The following is a 19,333-nucleotide window of genomic DNA, read 5'->3' as shown; positions in this document are numbered from 1 at the left end:
AACAACAGTTTTTACATGTCAATATTATATTCACTTTTGAACTCATACAGTTATTCCCACGGATTCCCCCTTAATCCCACCTCTAGTGTCTGTGCAGTAGAATGTCTGTCAGGAAGGCCAGACATTAGGGTTTATCTTAGTGTAGTGTGCATATCTGACCATTAGAGGATGCCACAGAATCAAACAAAGCATACAGTGGAAAATCAAATAGATAGTGGCGATGATAATGGAAAGAGAAGTTATTGTTCTTCCCAGATGTACATCAAAGAGTTTGGGTATTTGCTAAATTTGAATGGTGGCTGTTGTAAATATTCACAATTAACATCCAAAGAGCAGTAGAGATGATTAATTCAAAGTATAAAATATACAAAAAAGAATCTTACAAAAGGCAACAAATAACTTTTAATGAAATAAGAGCGTGTTTCTGAAGATGACACATTTTTGAAGTGACATCTATTATCTATACTGTACAGGATAAGGATTACTGTAGGAGACATAAACAACATTTAACATGATCAGAATGCAACGTTGATTGAGAGGACGGGGTGTGGTGTACAGTTAGGTTATTAATAATATGTCTGTTTATATAAGCTTCAGTTATTGGAAGGACCAGATCGACATAACTCAGGAATAGAGAGTGTCTGTTGCTAGGTAACGGAGATAAAGAAAAACGCTAAAGCCACTCCAATCAGCGTTGGTCGGGGTGAAATCCTCTGTCGACAATTACATAAACGCTCTTCTGAGTTCTGCCGATAAGTACACCCATTAATGTTTTAACTCGTGGTGCATGTTAGCTGCATACATTTCTCCCCCTTCCAAAGGAATATGTTTCAAAAGGACTGTGCTTATTTATGAGAATGTCCTCCTCCTGAGTGTTGTGAAGAGATAAATACATCGTGAGTTTTTCCTCCATGTCTAGAGACACAAGAGATGGCACCGGAAATGTTCTTCTCCTCTTTGTATCTCCAACACAGAAAGTCCTTCTGAAACACATAATAGTGGAGATGTAGTGCAGATTTGGACCACACATACTATATCCCGTTACCCCACCAGTACAGACTGTAGGTCATTCTGTTGTTCCTGTTGATGTCAACCATGCTAACCCTTCTGATGCTTTGTATTATGAAGTGACATCTGAAGGCATGAGGATGATGATGATGAGCTGAACTAATGATGAATGCATGATTAAGCTATCAATACTGGGTAGTAATCACTTCCTAGTGGACTCAATCTGGAAACAAACTGTGTGAATCAATGTGTTTCTTTGTGCAACTTTAATGGTTAGATATTGGAATAGTTGTTGAATTCAACCATATGTATCCTATTAAATTACTAAATTATGTATATTGGTCAGGGAGAAATCGAAACCAATCTAATTGGAATGAATGGCAGTAAAGGTATAATCCTTATTTTACTTATGCATGAAAATAAAAGTAAGATGTGATATATATCAGACATTGTCTAATATAATTATTGCCAACCTAAAATATTGTTATATAATTATAAATACAGTTTATATGGCTTCATTCAAATTTTCTGTAAAATTGCCTCTAAAATATATGTAAACAGACCATAATTTTCTTAATGTTTGTTTTCTTGAAAAAATGTGAGTGCTATTATATGATACAATATCAGTACTTGTTGCGTTTACAACTTGTCTAAGTTCTATCATCAGCTGATTTCAGCCAGTGTATGGCTGTGTATTGACTGCATTGTTTGAATGGGATGTTGGCATATTGGCAGTTACTTAAAACAATCATTCCTCTAAGACTGTCTGGCTAGCTAGCTAACAAACATACAATGCATTCTTCAAATTCATTACTTTGCACAATAATCTTATCACAGCACTGGCAAACCATGGTTTACCAGCTCCCTGACCAAAATGGCTGACCTTTAGCCCATCATAAGAAGTTAATGTCCATTCTAGTAGTCTAATTCTATGCTATCAACATATGAGCAGCGCTCATAGTCATTCATTTAACCTATTTTACCAGAGTGAAATATTATTTGAAGGCGGTATTGACCCCTCGGATTATCTAGAAGGACTGAAACCTTGACATGGTTGAGTTGAGCTGAGTTGCCCTGAACTGATTTGCCCTGGAGGAGAAACCGATTTCTGTAGGAAGTGGTTGCTCTATTGTGCAACATGGCTTTTGTTGGCTAAATGAAAAGAACATAGCAGAAATTCAAGAGAGCTGTGTCGCTATGGAAACAACTGCTAAGAGAGAGAAAAACAAATTTCATGTTCATAGAAATGGACAAATATTTTAGGCCCAACTCTTAGGGTCTTTTCTGGTGCTTTATGTAACGGATGTTTAAGCAAAAATGTCTACATATGACTTTATGTACTGTAGTACTATTGTCTCTCTCTTTCTATTTTCTATTTCTCTGTTTCTCTCTCACTCCCCCACCTCCCCCCTCCTTCTACAGTATCTACACATATACCCATAGAGATAGAGGGAGGGATGGGGATGGGGGGTTGGGATGAAGTGGTGGTCATTTTTAAGACCCATTACCACATCTCCCTCCATCCCCATTGGGAAGGGAAGAATAGCGGCAGATGGAATGAGAGAGCCCCGTGTTGCCAAATTAGGTCTCCATCACACTCTGAATTAGTGTGAAAGCCCCTGCTTTCTTCTCCTCTCTCTCCCACATAAAGGGGGGCAGCTCCTCAAGATCTATTTCATGATCTATTTTTATTTCAGACATTATATTCCAATATTAGCACAATGACCTGGATTGGTTAAATGTTTTTAATATTAGCCTACAAGTCTGTCTTCATTAATAAACATACTGTATCTCAATGCTCTCACTGTGTAGCTTAAGGCTACATAGTGTAGCTTAAGGCTACATACTGTATAACATTTAAGGTGGACACATGGAAATCTGTTCATAACACCAGAGGAAACTTAAATTGGCCAATAAGTTATTATCAGACTCCTTTATGTGATAAGGTTTACCTTTCAATTGGGGAGGTTTTCAGTAGTTTTCTTGGTTCCAATAAGTTATCTTTGTCTCAAGTCTTTGTTTTAGTGTTATGATGGTGGCTCTACATAAACACAGTGCTGATAGTGTGTTCACTAATGCAAGGACTGTGACCTAGTGGTACCAAGGACACAGGTCATGCTTTGCAAGACATGTTTGTTTAAATGCATTGCAGAGAAATGGGCCTATTTGTGTGGGCAGATTGTTTGTCACCTTATTTTCTAGCTGTATTTTACTATAACATAATGCTAACACTTAGGATCACTAATGTGTTCCTTTACTTTCAAAGGTGATTTTATCCCCCCTCTAACCCCAACCCCTTAGGAATTCTGGTTCTTGTTTTAAATGTAGAACTTACAAGGGAATGTGAATGGTGTGGATAATGGAGATAGAATGCATAGATAGTGTCCATATGTATTTTTGGAAACTGGCAATTTTGACAAAATGTCAGTGTTCAACACTGAAATATATATTGCCATGGAAACGGAAATATGATTTTTCTATCTCATGACAATTCTCATTCAGATGTACAGTATGTTGAAAATTGCTATAGGCTACTGAAAGACGTGGGAGGGGTTGCGCAAGTGTGCGGGAGCTCGCGCTCACTCTGCTTCGTGGTCATTTGGAGGCAGGTAAACACATTGAAAGATAATCGTTCGCGGATCAAACCAGTATTCTAGCGCCAAATGTTTCTCTCTGCAGAAACAATTACATGTGTCATTGTTAAACGGATAAAAGATTTCGAAAATGTTTTAGACGATACAAATTGGTCGCTTCGGAAAGTTACCAAGATCTATTTTGACTGGATGAGAGGAGATGCGTAAAGTTTTTGGAGACGAGGATACATGTCCCGTGGACTCCATTGTCTAACGAAGATCAACTGGGTTTAGGCTAAATATGCATTCTATAGTGTACGTTACTGAATGTATATGTTTTTAGAAAGTTTTAAGTGAAAAGTCGGTGAATGTTGTTCATGTTCCGAGTTTATCCAGTGATGCGTTTTATGTTGAAACTTGCCTGGAGAGTGACTGACCATCACCGTTCACTCGCCCGGACAGATGGGGTGATCTAGATGGAAATATTTTACAATCCGTGTAATCGAATCGTTATACACAGCATGGAATGACATTGCATGTAACTTTTGTTTTTGGGGGTGGGGGGGCTCTTTGCGCCTCATCAGGTCGGCTGTCAGTGGATATTTTATTACTCTACCAACACATTTGCTTTTAAATTTGTTTTGATATCCAAGGCAACAGCATATAGCAAGTTTTATCCTCGTTTTTCCCTCCATAGAATGGCTCGGTTTGGAGATGAGGTTCAGATGACGATGGATTCCCGAGACTCCGGGGACCCGGAGCGCGTGGAGGACGGCGGGGACACGGCTTCAGGTACAGGGTCAGGGACGCTAAAACAAACCAAAGCGGCGAGGGCGCGCACCATGGCTCTCTACAACCCTATACCCCACCGGCAGAACTGCCTCACTGTCAACAGGTCGCTCTTCATATTCGCCGAGGACAATTTAATTCGGAAAACCGCCAAGAGGATCATAGAATGGCCATATCCTTCCTTATACTATACATACTCACTCACACGTTATCACAGCACTCAAGATTTGTTTAGTGTTGTCCGTCCATTGTCAAAAAGTATTGCTAACTGCTACTTTGACTGTAGTGCATATCAGCACAATGGACAGCGCCCGTATCTATATTATAATGGCTGTCCTCAGTCGTCACTTTTAATTGAGTTCTTTAGATTTGATTGGACTGTTATAGTAGGCCTTCAGTTTGTTCCTCTTTTTTATTTTCTTCATTTTTTTGAGGTACATTTGTCTATTAGTCAGTCTATTAGTCAGAAATACACGTTTTTGTTGTTGCCTTTTTCTATGCTAAATCTATCAATATCCACCAAAGACCACAGAGAGCTGAGTTTTGTCATGCTTATACTTACGGTATAATGCTTATACTAATACTTTATTGTGCTCTACAGATAATGCATTGATTCCATAATGCAATACACTGCTCATTAGAGATGCATCATCATACTCAAACATTGTGCCACTCTGCTGCTTCCTGTTATTTAACCACCATCCCAGTTGTTGTGTGGGTGTACAACCAGAGTGGTCAAGACAAGCTGAACACAGATGGTTGGAGGTATTTTTTGTATATTTTATAAATATATATATTTTTTACCTTTATTTTTACAGGGAGTCATGCCGAGTGTGAGTGTGAGACTGTCTTTAGTTTTCTGCACTTGATTGAGCTTGTGTGAAGCAATGTAACTAATAGAAAAGTCCCAAAAGTGCAAGTCCCGCCCACCTGGCACTTCCAGGCAGGTTCAATCAAACCTATTTTAAAGAAAACAATACTTTTTGAACCCAGGTCTAGTTGTTGGTGGTGAATATTAATTCAAGTGGCTGTGAATGACTAATGGGAGTCAAGGCTCTGGAGAGTATTCTTTATTGAGGAGTATTATTTTGTTGAGGAGTATTATTTTGTTGAGGAGTATTATTTTGTTGTGGAGTATTATTTTCTTATTTAGATGGGCTATTTTTAACTAGTTTGAGTCGTGCCGACATGATGTAGACTCATCAATGTGATTCACAGTAGCTCCCAGAGGCCCCCGCCACAGCCCTCCTCAGTGAGTTAATGACACCATTTTCACTCAAGGCTAGAAATTAATAATGAAGGAGAAAGTGTCTCATGTGGAGCCTCTTACGATAGCCAAGACAAACACAGTCTCTCATGCACACACACACACACACACACACACACACACACACACACACACACACACACACACACACACACACACACACACACACACACACACACACACACACACACACACACACACATTAACAGAGTGATGCAGCAGCAAAGCTGTGGGTATCACAGTTTACATACAACAGGTCCCTCGAAGTGTTGCCCTGTGGGAAAGAGGCTCTCAGGCCAAAGTGACTTTTGAACACACTCAGATAAATGTTACTGTAAAAGGTTGTTGCCATGGATACTACATTAGCTCTGACTGCTTTGATGCCAGTCTCTATTTGAACCATTCCATTGTCCATCCATTCGTCATCTGATAATCCATCCATACAATTCTAATTTAACTGTAACTACCAACATCCAAAGCCATTCTGTATAACCTGAGTATAGCAAACATTAGGAACACCTTCCCAATATTGAGTTGCAATGTTTTGTATACTCAGTGTATATATATAATAGTTTCCATTCCAATATAATCAGCATTGTCATTATCATTGGTTTGTCACGATTGTCTTGAACTGTATATAATAATGTAAAAAAGCTCTGTCCTTAACCTTGTGGCCCTTACACCGTTTGAGTGGGTAATCCTGGCGACCATCACGGCCAACTGCATCGTCCTGGCCCTGGAGCAACATCTTCCTGGGGAGGACAAGACCCCCATGGCCAAAAGACTGGTGAGACCACAGGCCTTGATCGGTTAATATTAGGCATTTAGGCTGCATCTCAAATAGTACCCTACTCACTATATAGTGTTGTAACTTAAATAGAACACTATATAGTGTTGTAACTTAAATAGAACACTATATAGTGTTGTAACTTAAATAGAACACTATATAGTGTTGTAACTTAAATAGAACACTATATCGTGTTGTAACTTAAATAGAACACTATATAGTGTTGTAACTTAAATAGAACACTATATAGTGTTGTAACTTAAATAGAACACTATATAGTGTTGTAACTTAAATAGAACACTATATAGTGTTGTAACTTAAATAGAACACTATATAGTGTTGTAACTTAAATAGAACACTATATAGTGTTGTAACTTAAATGGGTTACAGCGTTTACAGTTTATTCATAGCCAGACAGAATTATTTATTATTACAGTTTACAAGTGAGGTCTATGTATTTTATTGCAATACATATGACAGAACTATTTACACCTTTCTGTTGTATTGGTTGAAAACTGCAAGTACCATAATGTCTTGAGGCAGTAGGTGAGAACAAGATGTTTTGTACAGAAGTGGTCAAATGTAACGTGGACGATTCAATTCACTCAAAGAACCTTTCATCGCATAACTAAAAAGGTACAGTTGAAGTTGTAAGTTTACATACACTTTTGTTGGAGTCATTATTGTTTTTCAACCACTCCACAAATTTCTTATTAACTAACTATAGTTTTGACAAGTCGGTTAGGAAAATTACTTTGTGCATGTCACAAGTAATTTTTCCAACAATTGTTTACAGACGGATTATTTCACTTATAATTCACTGTATCACAATTCCAGTGGGTCAGTTTACATACACTAAGTTGTCTGTGCCTTTAAACAGCTTGGAACATTCCAGAAAATTATGTCATGGCTTTAGAAGCTTCTGATAGGCTAATTGACATAATTTGAGTCAATTGGAGGTGTACCTGTGGATGTATTTCAAGGCCTACCTTCAAACTCAGTGCCTCTGCTTGACATCATGGGAAAATCAAAAGAAATCAGCCAAGACCTGAAAAAAGACACATTTTTTGTAGACCTCCACAAGTCTGGTTCATCCTTCATCCAAATGCCTGAAGGTACCACGTTCATCTGTACAAACAATAGTACACAAGTATAAACACCAGGGGACCACGCAGCCGTCATACCGCTCAGGAAGTCTCCTAGAGCTGAATGTACTTTGGTGCGAAAAGTGCAAATCAATCCCAGAACAACAGCAAAGGACCTTGTGAAGATGCTGGAGGAAACGGGTATAAAAGTATCCATATCCACAGTAAAAACGAGTCCTATATCGACATAACCTGAAAGGCCGCTCAGCAAGGAAGAAGCCACTGCTCCAAAACCCCCATAAAAAAAGCCAGACTACGGTTTGCAGCTGCACATGGGGACAAAGATCGTACTTTTTGGAGAAATATCCTCTGGTTTATGAAACAAAAATAGAACTGTTTGGCCAGAATGACCATCATTATGTTTGGAGGAAAAAGGGGAGGCTTGCAAGCCGAAGAACACCATTCCAACCGTGAATCATGGGGGTGGTAGCATCATGTTGTGGGGGTGCTTTGCGGCATGAGGGACTGGTTCACTTCACAAAATAGATGGCATCAGGAAAATTATGTGGATATATTGAAGCCACATCTCAAGACATCAGTCAGGAAGTTAAAGCTTGGTCGCAAATGGGTCTTCCAAATGGACAATGACCCCAAGCATACAGTCGTGGCCAAAGATTTTGAGAATGACACAAATATTAATTTTCACAAAGTCTGCTGCCTCAGGTTGTATGGTGGCAATTTGCATATACTCCAGAATGTTATAAAGAGTGATCAGATGAATTGCAATTAATTGCAAAGTCCCTCTTTGCCATGCAAATGAACTGAATCCCCAAAAAACAATCCCCAAAAAATGATCTCCAGCCCTGCCACAAAAGGACCAGCTGACATCATGTCAGTGATTCTCTCGTTAACACAAGTGTGAGTGTTGACGAGGACAAGGCTGGAGATCACTCTGTCATGCTGATTGAGTTTGAATAACAGACTGGAAGCTTCAAAAGGAGGGTGGTGCTTGGAATCATTGTTCTTCCTCTGTCAATAATGGTTACTTGCAAGGAAACATGTGCAGTCATCATTGCTTTGCACAAAATGGGCTTCATAGGCAAGGATATTGCTGCCAGTAAGATTGCACCTAAATCAACCATTTATCGGATCATCAAGAACATCAAGGAGAGCGGTTCAATTGTTGTGAAGAAGGCTTCAGGGCACCCAAGAAAGTCCAGCAAGCGCCAGGACCGTCTCCTGAAGTTGATTCAGCTGTGGGATCGGGGGGACACCACTACAGAGCTTGCTCGGAAATGGCAGCAAGCAGGTGTGAGTGCATCTGCACGCACAGTTAGGCGAAGACTTTTGGAGGATAGCCTGGTATCGAGAAGGGCAGCAAATAAACCACTTCTCTCCAGGAAAAACATTGGGGACAGACTGATATTCTGCAAAAGGTACAGGGATTGGACTGCTGAGGACTGGGGTTTCTCTAATTGTTTGGGGCATACGGAAAAATACTTGTCCGGAGAAGACAAGGTGATTGCTACCATCAGTCCTTTGCCATGTCAACAGTAAAGCATCCTCAAATCAAATCAAATCAAATCAAATTTTATTTGTCACATACACATGGTTAGCAGATGTTAATGCGAGTGTAGCGAAATGCTTGTGCTTCTAGTTCCGACAATGCAGTAATAACGAGCAAGTAATCTAACTAACAATTCCAAAAAAAAAACTACTGTCATACACAGTGTAAGGGGATAAAGAATATGTACATAAGGATATATGAATGAGTGATGGTACAGAGCAGCATAGGCAAGATACAGTAGATGATATCAAGTACAGTATATACATATGAGATAAGTATGTAAACCAAGTGGCATAGTTAAAGTGGCTAGTGATACATGTATTACATAAGGATGCAGTCGATGATATAGAGTACAGTATCAACGTATGCATATGAGATGAACAATGTAGGGTAAGTAACATTATATAAGGTAGCATTGTTTAAAGTGGCTAGTGATATATTTACATCATTTCCCATCAATTCCCATGATTAAAGTGGCTGGAGTAGAGTCAGTGTCATTGACAGTGTGTTGGCAGTAGCCACTCAATGTTAGTGGTGGCTGTTTAACAGTCTGATGGCCTTGAGATAGAAGCTGTTTTTCAGTCTCTCGGTCCCAGCTTTGATGCACCTGTACTGACCTCGCCTTCTGGATGGCAGCGGGGTGAACAGGCAGTGGGTCGGGTGGTTGGTGTCCTTGATGATCTTTATGGCCTTCCTGTAGCATCGGGTGGTGTAGGTGTCCTGGAGGGCAGGTAGTTTGCCCCCGGTGATGCGTTGTGCAGACCTCACTACCCTCTGGAGAGCCTTACGGTTGAGGGCGGTGCAGTTGCCATACCAGGCGGTGATACAGCCCGCCAGGATGCTCTCGATTGTGCATCTGTAGAAGTTTGTGAGTGCTTTTGGTGACAAGCCGAATTTCTTCAGCCTCCTGAGGTTGAAGAGGCGCTGAGACCATTCATGTGTGGGGTTGCTTCTCAGCCAAGGGAGTGGGCTCACTCACAATTTTGCCTAAGAACACAGCCATGAATAAAGAATGGTACCAACACATCCTCCGAGAGCAACTTCTCCCAACCATCCAGGAACAGTTTGCTGACGAACAATGCCTTTTCCAGCATGTTGGAGCACCTTGCCGTAAGGCAGAAGTGATAACTACGTGGCTTGGGGAACTAAACATTGATATTTTGGGTCCATGGACAGGAAACTCCCCAGGCCTTAATCCCATTGAGAACTTGTGGTCAAACCTCAAGAGGTGGGTGGACAAACAAAACCCCACAAATTCTGACGAAATCCAAGCATTGATTATGCAAGAATGGGCTGCCATCAGTCAGGATGTGTCCCAGAAGTTAATTGACAGCATGCCAGGGCGGATTGCAGAGGTCTTGAAAAAGAAGGGTCAACACTGCAAATATTGACTCTTTGCATCAACTTCATGTAATTGTCAATAAAGCCTTTGACACTTATGAAATGCTTGTAATTATACTTCAGTATTCCATAGTAACATCTGACAAAGAAATCTAAAGACACTGAAGCAGCAAACTTTGTGAAAATTAATATTTGTGTCATTCTCAAAACTTTTGGCCACGACTGTACTTCCAAAGTTGTGGCAAATTGGCTTAAGGATATCAAAGTCAATGTATTAGAGTGGCCATCACAAAGCCCTGACCTCAATCCTATAGAAAATGTTTGGGAAGAACTGAAAAAGCGTGTGCGAGCAAGGAGGCTGTCACGCTCGCTAACCTCAAACTCCCTGTCATAAATCGACCAAGGCGCAGCGTGCATGTAGTTCCATATCTTTTAATGAAAGTGAAACCGAAACAATAAAAAAATAAAAACCGGTAAACAGCAAAGCACGTGACCCAACCGAGGTGCACACAAACACACACAGAGAAATAATGACCCACAAAACACAGGTGGGAAAAGGCTACCTAAGTATGGTTCTCAATCAGAGACAACGATAGACAACTGCCTCTGAGAACCACACCCGGCCAAACACATAGAAATAGAAAATCATAGAACATGGAACATAGACTGCCCACCCAAGTCACACCCTGACCAAACCAAAATAGAGACATAAAACGCTCTCTACGGTCAGGGCGTGACTGAGACCTAACAACCTGACTCAGTTACACCAGCTCTGTCAGGAGGAATGGGCCAAAATTTACCCAACTTATTGTGGGAAGCTTGTAGAAGGCGACCCGAAATGTTTGATCCAAGTTAAACAATTTAAAGGCAATGCTTCCAAACACTAATTGAGTGTAATGTAAACTTCTGACCCACTGGGAATGTGATGAAAGAAATTAAAGCTGAAATGAATAATTCTCTCTACTATTATTCTGACATTTCACCTTCTTAAAATAAAGTGGTGATCCTAACTGACCTAAGACAGGGAATTTTTACTAGGATTAAATGTCAGGAATTGTGAAAAACTGAGTTTAAATGTACTTGGCTAAGGTGTACATATATATATATATATATATATATATATTGGGAATAGGGTGCCATTTGGGATGCACATTACTTAACAGTAAACAATATCCATCCATTGCACTATTGGTTAGAGCCTGTAAGTAAGCATTTCACTGTTGTATTCGGCACACGTGACAAATACACTTTGATTTGATTTGAACAATATACCTAGCAGCCCATTTCCAGGTTAACAAGTCTAAATGCCATTCGGACCTAGGGTTTCTGGGTTTTTTAGGTTTACATTTTTTTTTAAATGTTGGCTGTGATATGTCGCGTTCACTTGCTATCAGAAACTCGGAACCTAACTTAGAGGTTTTTTTGATGGCTTTGGTATTTTCACAAGTATGTGGTACATTTTCACAACTCTTAGCACAAAAACCCCAAACTAGTCACACAGCCAGTCTTTCACTCAAAACCTGTCATTTTTGTTTAACCAGGCAAGTCAGTTAAGAACAAATTCTTATTTACAATGACGGCCTACCCCGGCCAAACCCGGACGAAACTGGGCCAATTGTGCACCGCCCTATGGGACTCCTAATCACGGCCAGATGTGATACAGTCTGGATTCAAAACCAGGGACTGTAGTGACGCCTCTTGCACTAAGATGCAGTGCCTTAGACCGCTGTGTCACTCGGGATCCTTTTAGATTGTAAAAATCTCTCACCACACAACCATTGATTGAAAATATCTTTAATGTGAAATGTAATGAGAACATTCGTTTAATCACCAAAACACAACATAATGATCTTTTACAGTTTTTAGTACTTTTAACTACAAGTTAATCCAATAGCAAACAATGCAAGATATATGTTTCAAATCACCCTTAGAAGTATAAATGACAGTAGATTACACAGATTTCACATTAGGCAATACACTTACATTAGCCAACAAAATTGACAGAAAATTGGCCGAAGAGGTTCCACCCACGGCGCCGAGTTCTGGCCAGGTTGAAGCCCGCTTCATCAACAAAGATTTACCCGTGATGGTTCACAGCAGGATCAAGCACCAACACCCTCGAAAAATATATTTTGGCAAGTTATTTTTATAGTATAGTTCCAATATGATATTGTGAAGTAGCATGTGCATCAAATAGTAACAGTAATGCAGTATATAGTGCTGTACCAGAACATACTCGGCCTGCAGTTTTTTCACCAGGTCGTTGTTTCTCTCCAAAGGCACCCGGTAAATATGTTTCATAGATACCTGGTGCCTCTTCTAAAGGAGGGAGATTGTTGGTAGGCTGATGAATGCCACATTGGCAAAGGTGTCATCGTTCTCCTCAATGTTCTGCTTTTTTTTGGACAGCAGTGTGTCATTGTCATTCCTGGCCCTCACCATTTCCACCACTGTCCACTTCTGCTGGTCGGTCAGCCCACTGCCACGGCCACCACCACGGGCTCTTCTGTCAATTCTGAGGGTAGAACAGAGTATACTGTCAATAGATCATACCTTAAGAATACCAACATGTTTTGGTAATTTACATGCATTACTATATTTCATTTACTGTACATGTAATGATAAAGCATAGTGCATATCCTGCAGACTTGCCAGTTTTCTTGGCGAAAGGTTCTCTTGATTGAATTGACAGTTGATCTTTTCAGATTGAGGTGAACTAATTTTTGACGACGACGATGGCCATGACTTCATTAGACACAGCAGTTCCCTGCCGCCTGCCTCCCTCTCTCTGATGTCCACCTCTTTGATGTGGCCCATGCCCACCTCTCTGATGGGGCCCATGCCCACCTCTCTGACGGGCCCCTTGTCCACCTCTTTGATGTGGCCCATGCCCACCTCTCTGACGGGCCCCTTGTCCACCTCTCTGACGGGGCCCATGCCCACCTCTCTGACGGGGCCCATGTCCACCTCTTTGATGTGGCCCATGCCCACCTCTCTGACGGGGCCCATGCCCACCTCTCTGACGGGGCCCATGCCCACCTCTCTGACGGGGCCCATGCCCACCTCTCTGACGGGGCCCATGCCCACCTCTCTGACGGGGCCCATGCCCACCTCTCTGACGGGCCCATGCCCACCTCTCTGACGGGCCCATGCCCACCTCTCTGACGGGGCCCATGCCCACCTCTCTGACGGGGCCCATGCCCACCTCTCTGACGGGGCCCATGCCCACCTCTCTGACGGGCCCCTTGCCCACCTCTCTGACGGGGCCCATGCCCACCTCTCTGACGGGGCCCTTGTCCACCTCTCTGACGGGCCCCTTGTCCACCTCTCTGACGGGGCCCATGCCCACCTCTCTGATGGGCCCCTTGTCCACCTCTCTGACGGGGCCCATGCCCACCTCTCTGATGGGCCCCTTGTCCACCTCTCTGACGGGGCCCATGCCCACCTCTCTGACGGGGCCCATGCCCACCTCTCTGATGGGCCCCTTGTCCACCTCTCTGACGGGGCCCATGCCCACCTCTCTGATGGGCCCCTTGTCCACCTCTCTGACGGGGCCCATGCCCACCTCTCTGACGGGGCCCATGCCCACCTCTCTGACGGGGCCCATGTCCACCTCTTTGATGTGGCCCATGCCCACCTCTCTGACGGGCCCCTTGTCCACCTCTCTGACGGGGCCCATGCCCACCTCTCTGACGGGGCCCATGTCCACCTCTTTGATGTGGCCCATGCCCACCTCTCTGACGGGGCCCATGCCCACCTCTCTGACGGGGCCCATGCCCACCTCTCTGACGGGGCCCATGCCCACCTCTCTGACGGGGCCCATGCCCACCTCTCTGACGGGGCCCATGCCCACCTCTCTGACGGGCCCATGCCCACCTCTCTGACGGGCCCATGCCCACCTCTCTGACGGGGCCCATGCCCACCTCTCTGACGGGGCCCATGCCCACCTCTCTGACGGGGCCCATGCCCACCTCTCTGACGGGCCCCTTGTCCACCTCTCTGACGGGGCCCATGCCCACCTCTCTGACGGGGCCCATGCCCACCTCTCTGATGTGGCCCATGCCCACCTCTCTGACGGGGCCCATGCCCACCTCTCTGACGGGGCCCATGCCCACCTCTCTGACGGGGCCCATGCCCACCTCTCTGACGGGGCCCATGCCCACCTCTCTGACGGGCCCCTTGTCCACCTCTCTGACGGGGCCCATGCCCACCTCTCTGACGGGGCCCATGCCCACCTCTCTGACGGGGCCCATGCCCACCTCTCTGACGGGCCCCTTGTCCACCTCTTTGATGTGGCCCATGCCCACCTCTCTGATGGGGCCCATGCCCACCTCTCTGACGGGCCCCTTGTCCACGAGCTCTTTGATTTCTTCCTCCCCCTTTCTGTCTATCCTGCTCCATGTTTACACACACCCTTTTGCATGGTGACCAAGGTGGTTACCACTATGTAAAATCAATTAAAAATAACGAGTAGTCATTGTGTGTGGTTATCATGTATCATACATGTCATTTAGATGTTTCTACTTTACAAACAAACACATATTATTTCTGTAGTTCTCAAAATCCATATATAGTAGACAAACCAGTTTAAAATCTATAGGTTTACCAAACGGTTAAATGATTAACCACAGTTGGATTAAGTGATGGTCAAATGTATTTTAACAATTGAGAAGAGAATCATATGAAAAGTATTGTGACCATTGCATTGTGAAAGGCAATTACTTTATATGAAAGGTATTTCTAGATGAAACACTAATTTGTTTAGTTGAAAAAGTTACTGTGGGATGTTGTGTGTTGTACTTCGTTAATTGAAAATGTGCTTAAAGTTTTGAAAAAAAAACGCCTTTCTGATTATCTGTTTTGAGTTTTGTACTAAGAGTTGTGAAATTGTACCACATACTTGTGAAAATAGTACCAAAGCGATAAATAAACCTGTATTTGCGTAGAGCTTCCGATTGGTTTATTCTGATACTTCCCAAGTGGGTAACTCAGGATCATCTTTTTACAACGAGTTAGCAAGTCGGAAATGTCAGAGTTTCCAAGTTCAGACTAGCACTTGAACACTGCATTAAGCTACACATTCTCATGGGTGCATACCCTCACAAACATACCTGTGTAAATGTACAATATGGTTTGTGTCCCTCTGATGTTCTAATGCATCCATACTGTATCTTCACCCTACAGGAGTGTACTGAGCCTTACTTCATTGGGATCTTCTGTTTTGAGTTTGGCATCAAGCTTGTGGCCCTGGGCTTTGTGTTCCATAAAGGTTCCTATCTGAGGAATGGATGGAATATCATGGACTTCATCGTGGTGGTCAGCGGGTGAGTTACAACTAGTGAAATATAGATTGCTATGCATTTATGTGGGACACTTGGACTAGAAGCTCTGGCACACTTACGATGGACAAATATCACTTGTTTATTTTGTGCCAATGTGTTGGCCTCAAGGCCTTAGTCAGAACATTTTCTTGGAGCTCAGCTGGTGAGGGACAGCACGGGCCTCTTACGTCTCCTCTGCGTGACCTTCAAACCTGTGGCCATGTGTCCACAGTGGTTTTTCCTTGTGGACCCTTTTGCAAACACATCCATATGGATCTTATCTTCTGCAGTTAGGCAGTTACTATTAATGATTGGTTAGATAGCTGTTCATCATTACAAAAAGGTGCTTATGCATAACAAGGTGAAGTGTGTGCTTCCCCTGCACAGTGTGGCTATGCAGCCAGCAGATAGGTGGGTGGATAAGTGGATTGGCTGTCGTGTCGAAAACCTGTTTAGTTTTGCCCCCCAGGGCCTCTGTGAATTACATGTAAATGTAGTGAGAAAGAGAGAGAGAGAGCATAGAGAGAGAGAGAGATTGGGTTCATTTCTGCTTTATGTTTATCTAACACTTTACTTCTTCCTAATGCTCCAAGTCAAAATTTTTGGCATCCATATTTGGTATTTTCTGTTGTATGTCGGGAAGCAGCATACAGCATACAGTATACAGGGAAGATGGCTGTTGGCATGTTGACGTCACAGCTCACCCCAACGCCCACGTCTCTCTCTCTCTCTCCACTTTCTCTCGCTGAATGCACTTACATAAAAGGACCTGCATCACGTTGACACACCGTTTAGGACAGACCCAAACTCAACAGCTGTTCTATCACCATTTAGTAGATACCCATCGCAAACTGTCTAAAAAACATGGAAGAATCTGAAACAGCCTCTTGGTGCAAAATATTACAGTTACTCAATCATAATGATCAGTGGGGGGTCTCGGCAGGTCAGAGAGACCACTCCATGTCTGTACTGTCTCTGGATTCAAGTGTTACGAGGACAGACAAACTGTCTGGCATGGTCACATACTGTAGTTTATAGAGGGGTTCGCATAGTGCATCCTTTTGTCTGAGCCAGTAATGAGTCAAAGAGAAAACATCCACGCTGTACTCTTATTGTGTCATGAGTAGTCATCTGTGTGTGCCTGTGTGTGTATGAGAGAGAGAGAGTTTTTAATACGCTATGCCTGTGGGGGCCTCTAGCTCAGGTCAGGACCTGGGTGAATCAGAGCTGTTTCAGTTCCATGCATCATCCCCTGACAAGTGTCACTATTTCAAATGAGAGATGTGTCATGCTTTTTCCTGCTACTCATTGCTACTCATGTTCAGTATATTGCATGCTGCGCACTGCATATTATTGTGAGCGTGGTGGATAAAATACTGAATTGTTATACTTGAGTAAAAGTAAAGATACCTTAATAGAAAACATCTTTGCACATTGATCTCAGCCTGTTTCCACTGATCATCCTTGAAATGTTTCTACAACTTGATTGGAGTCCACCTGTGTTAAATTCTGTTGATTGGACATGATTTGGAAAGGCACACACCTGTCTATATAAGGTCCTACAGTTGACAGTGCATGTCAGAGCAAAAACCAAGCCATGAGGTTGAAGGAATAATCCGTAGAGCTCCGAGACAGGATTGTGTCGAGGCACAGATCTGGGGAAGGGTGCCAAAACATTTCTGCATCATTAAAGGTCCTCAAGAACAGTGACCTCCATCATTCTTAAATGGAAGAAGTTTGAAACCACCAAGTCTGTTGCTAGAGCTAGCTGCCCAGCCAAACTGAGAAATTGGGGGAGAAGGGCCTTGGTAAGGGAGGTGACCAAGAACCCGATGTTCACTCTGACAGAGCTCCAGAGTTCTTCTGTGGAGATGGGAGAACCTGCCAGAAGGACAACCATCTCTGTAGCACTCCACCAATCATGCCTTTATTCTAGAGTGGCCAGACGGAAGCCACTCCTCAGTAAAAGGCACATGACTGCCCACTTGGAGTTTGCCAAATGGCACCTAAAGGTCTCAGACCATGACAAACTAGATTCTCTGGTCTGATGAAACCAAGATTGAACTCTTTGGCCTGAATGCCAAGTGTCACGTCTGGAGGAAACCTGGCACCATCCCTATGGTGAAGCAAGGTGGTGGCAGCATCATGCTGTGGGGATGTTTTTCAGCAGCAGGGACTGGGAGACTAGTCAGGATTAAGGGAAAGATGAACGGAGAAAAGTACAGAGAGATCCTTGATGAAAACCTGCTCCAGAGTGCTCAGGACCTCAGACTGGGGCCAAGGTTCACCTTCCAACAGGACAATGACCCTAAACACACAGCCAAGACAACGCAGGAGTGGCTTCGGGACAAGTCTCTGAATGCCAGACCCCGGACTTGAACCAGATCGAACATCTCTGGAGAGACCTGAAAATAGGTGTGCAGCGACGCTCCCCATCCAACCTGACAGAACTTGAGAGAATATGCAGAGAAGAATGAGAGAAACTTCCCAAATACAGGTGTCTCAAGCTTGTAGAGTCATACCCAAGAAGACTCAGGGCTGTAATCGCTGCCAACGGTGCTTCAACAAAGTACTGAGTAAAGGGTCCGAATACTTATGTAAATGTGGTATTTCAGTTTGAGATTTTTTATAAATTTGCTAAAATTTCTAAAAAACAGTTTTTGCTTTGTCATTATGGGGTATTGTGTTTAGATTGATGAGAAACAATTAACTATTAATTTAATCAATGTTGGAATAAGGCTGTAACATAACAAAATGTGGAAAAGTCAAGCGGTCTGAATACTTTCCAAGTGCACGCTAAATGTCTAAAATATGAAAGTCACCCAGTAAAATATTACTTAACTAAAATGATATGGTTTTAAATGTACTTAAGTACAGTGGTGGAAAAATCACTCAATTGTCATACTTGACTAAAATGAAATACTATTCATAAAATTCCTTATAGGAAACCAGACAGTCAGTTGTTAGTTTGTTTACTGTGAAATATATCTGGTCAAACAAATATTTTTCCCAATAATTTTTCTCCAAAAGTTCCAAAAGAACTTATGTGACATACTTTGTGGTTGAAGGCATGCCCCCCCCTCCTCTCCCCCCCTCCCCCTCCCTTTCTCCCCTCCCCTCCGCCATCTAGGAAGTAAGTCAGACATAAGAGGCACAGCACACATGTCACGGCGGTGGCCGATGGGAAATGAAACAAGGCCAGTGGGCCAGTAGCTGGCGGCTTTCATTCCGTCTGAAATTAATGAAATTGTTGGAGCCTCATCTACAGGGACTCAAAGCTCAATTAAGAATTCTTCATTTTTATGAGGAGAGTGTGTAGAAAAACTCTGAACATGTTCAATTACAGTAACTCCCCCGGCAACAAGTTTGGTACCGGTGGATTGGATGTCGTTGATTAGCGTAGACTTGTATGCCAGGTGAATTGTATTGCATATGTTGGTACTCCAATTATGTATTAGTAGAACTGGATAGCTACAGTATATTATGCACTTATACAGTACTATGTATGTTTAGGAGTTTTCTGTTTCATGGATTTGAGCATGCAACCCTTTAGTCACAAGTCCATTTCTCTCCATGTCTCTACCCTCTTTGCCAC

The 19,333-nt window shown here is 42.8% G+C and overlaps 1 protein-coding gene across 1 annotated transcript in view; it reads left to right on the top strand.

The window, feature by feature from the left end:
• Positions 1-3,611: 3,611 nt before the first annotated feature.
• Positions 3,612-19,333, top strand: part of LOC112247493 (voltage-dependent R-type calcium channel subunit alpha-1E-like) — a 69,430-nt gene continuing 53,708 nt past the window's right edge. Inside the window, 4 exon segments of the mRNA XM_042328834.1 lie at positions 3,612-3,896; positions 4,279-4,542; positions 6,319-6,424; positions 15,602-15,741. Of these exon segments, the coding sequence (XP_042184768.1) occupies positions 3,883-3,896; positions 4,279-4,542; positions 6,319-6,424; positions 15,602-15,741 (524 nt within the window). The 5' untranslated portion in view covers positions 3,612-3,882.

This window comes from Oncorhynchus tshawytscha, linkage group LG10 (assembly GCF_018296145.1).
Source record: "Oncorhynchus tshawytscha isolate Ot180627B linkage group LG10, Otsh_v2.0, whole genome shotgun sequence".
NCBI lineage: Eukaryota > Metazoa > Chordata > Actinopteri > Salmoniformes > Salmonidae > Oncorhynchus > Oncorhynchus tshawytscha.
The sequence above is the reverse complement of the archived record's forward strand: the minus strand, read 5'-3'. Positions and strand labels throughout refer to the sequence as shown.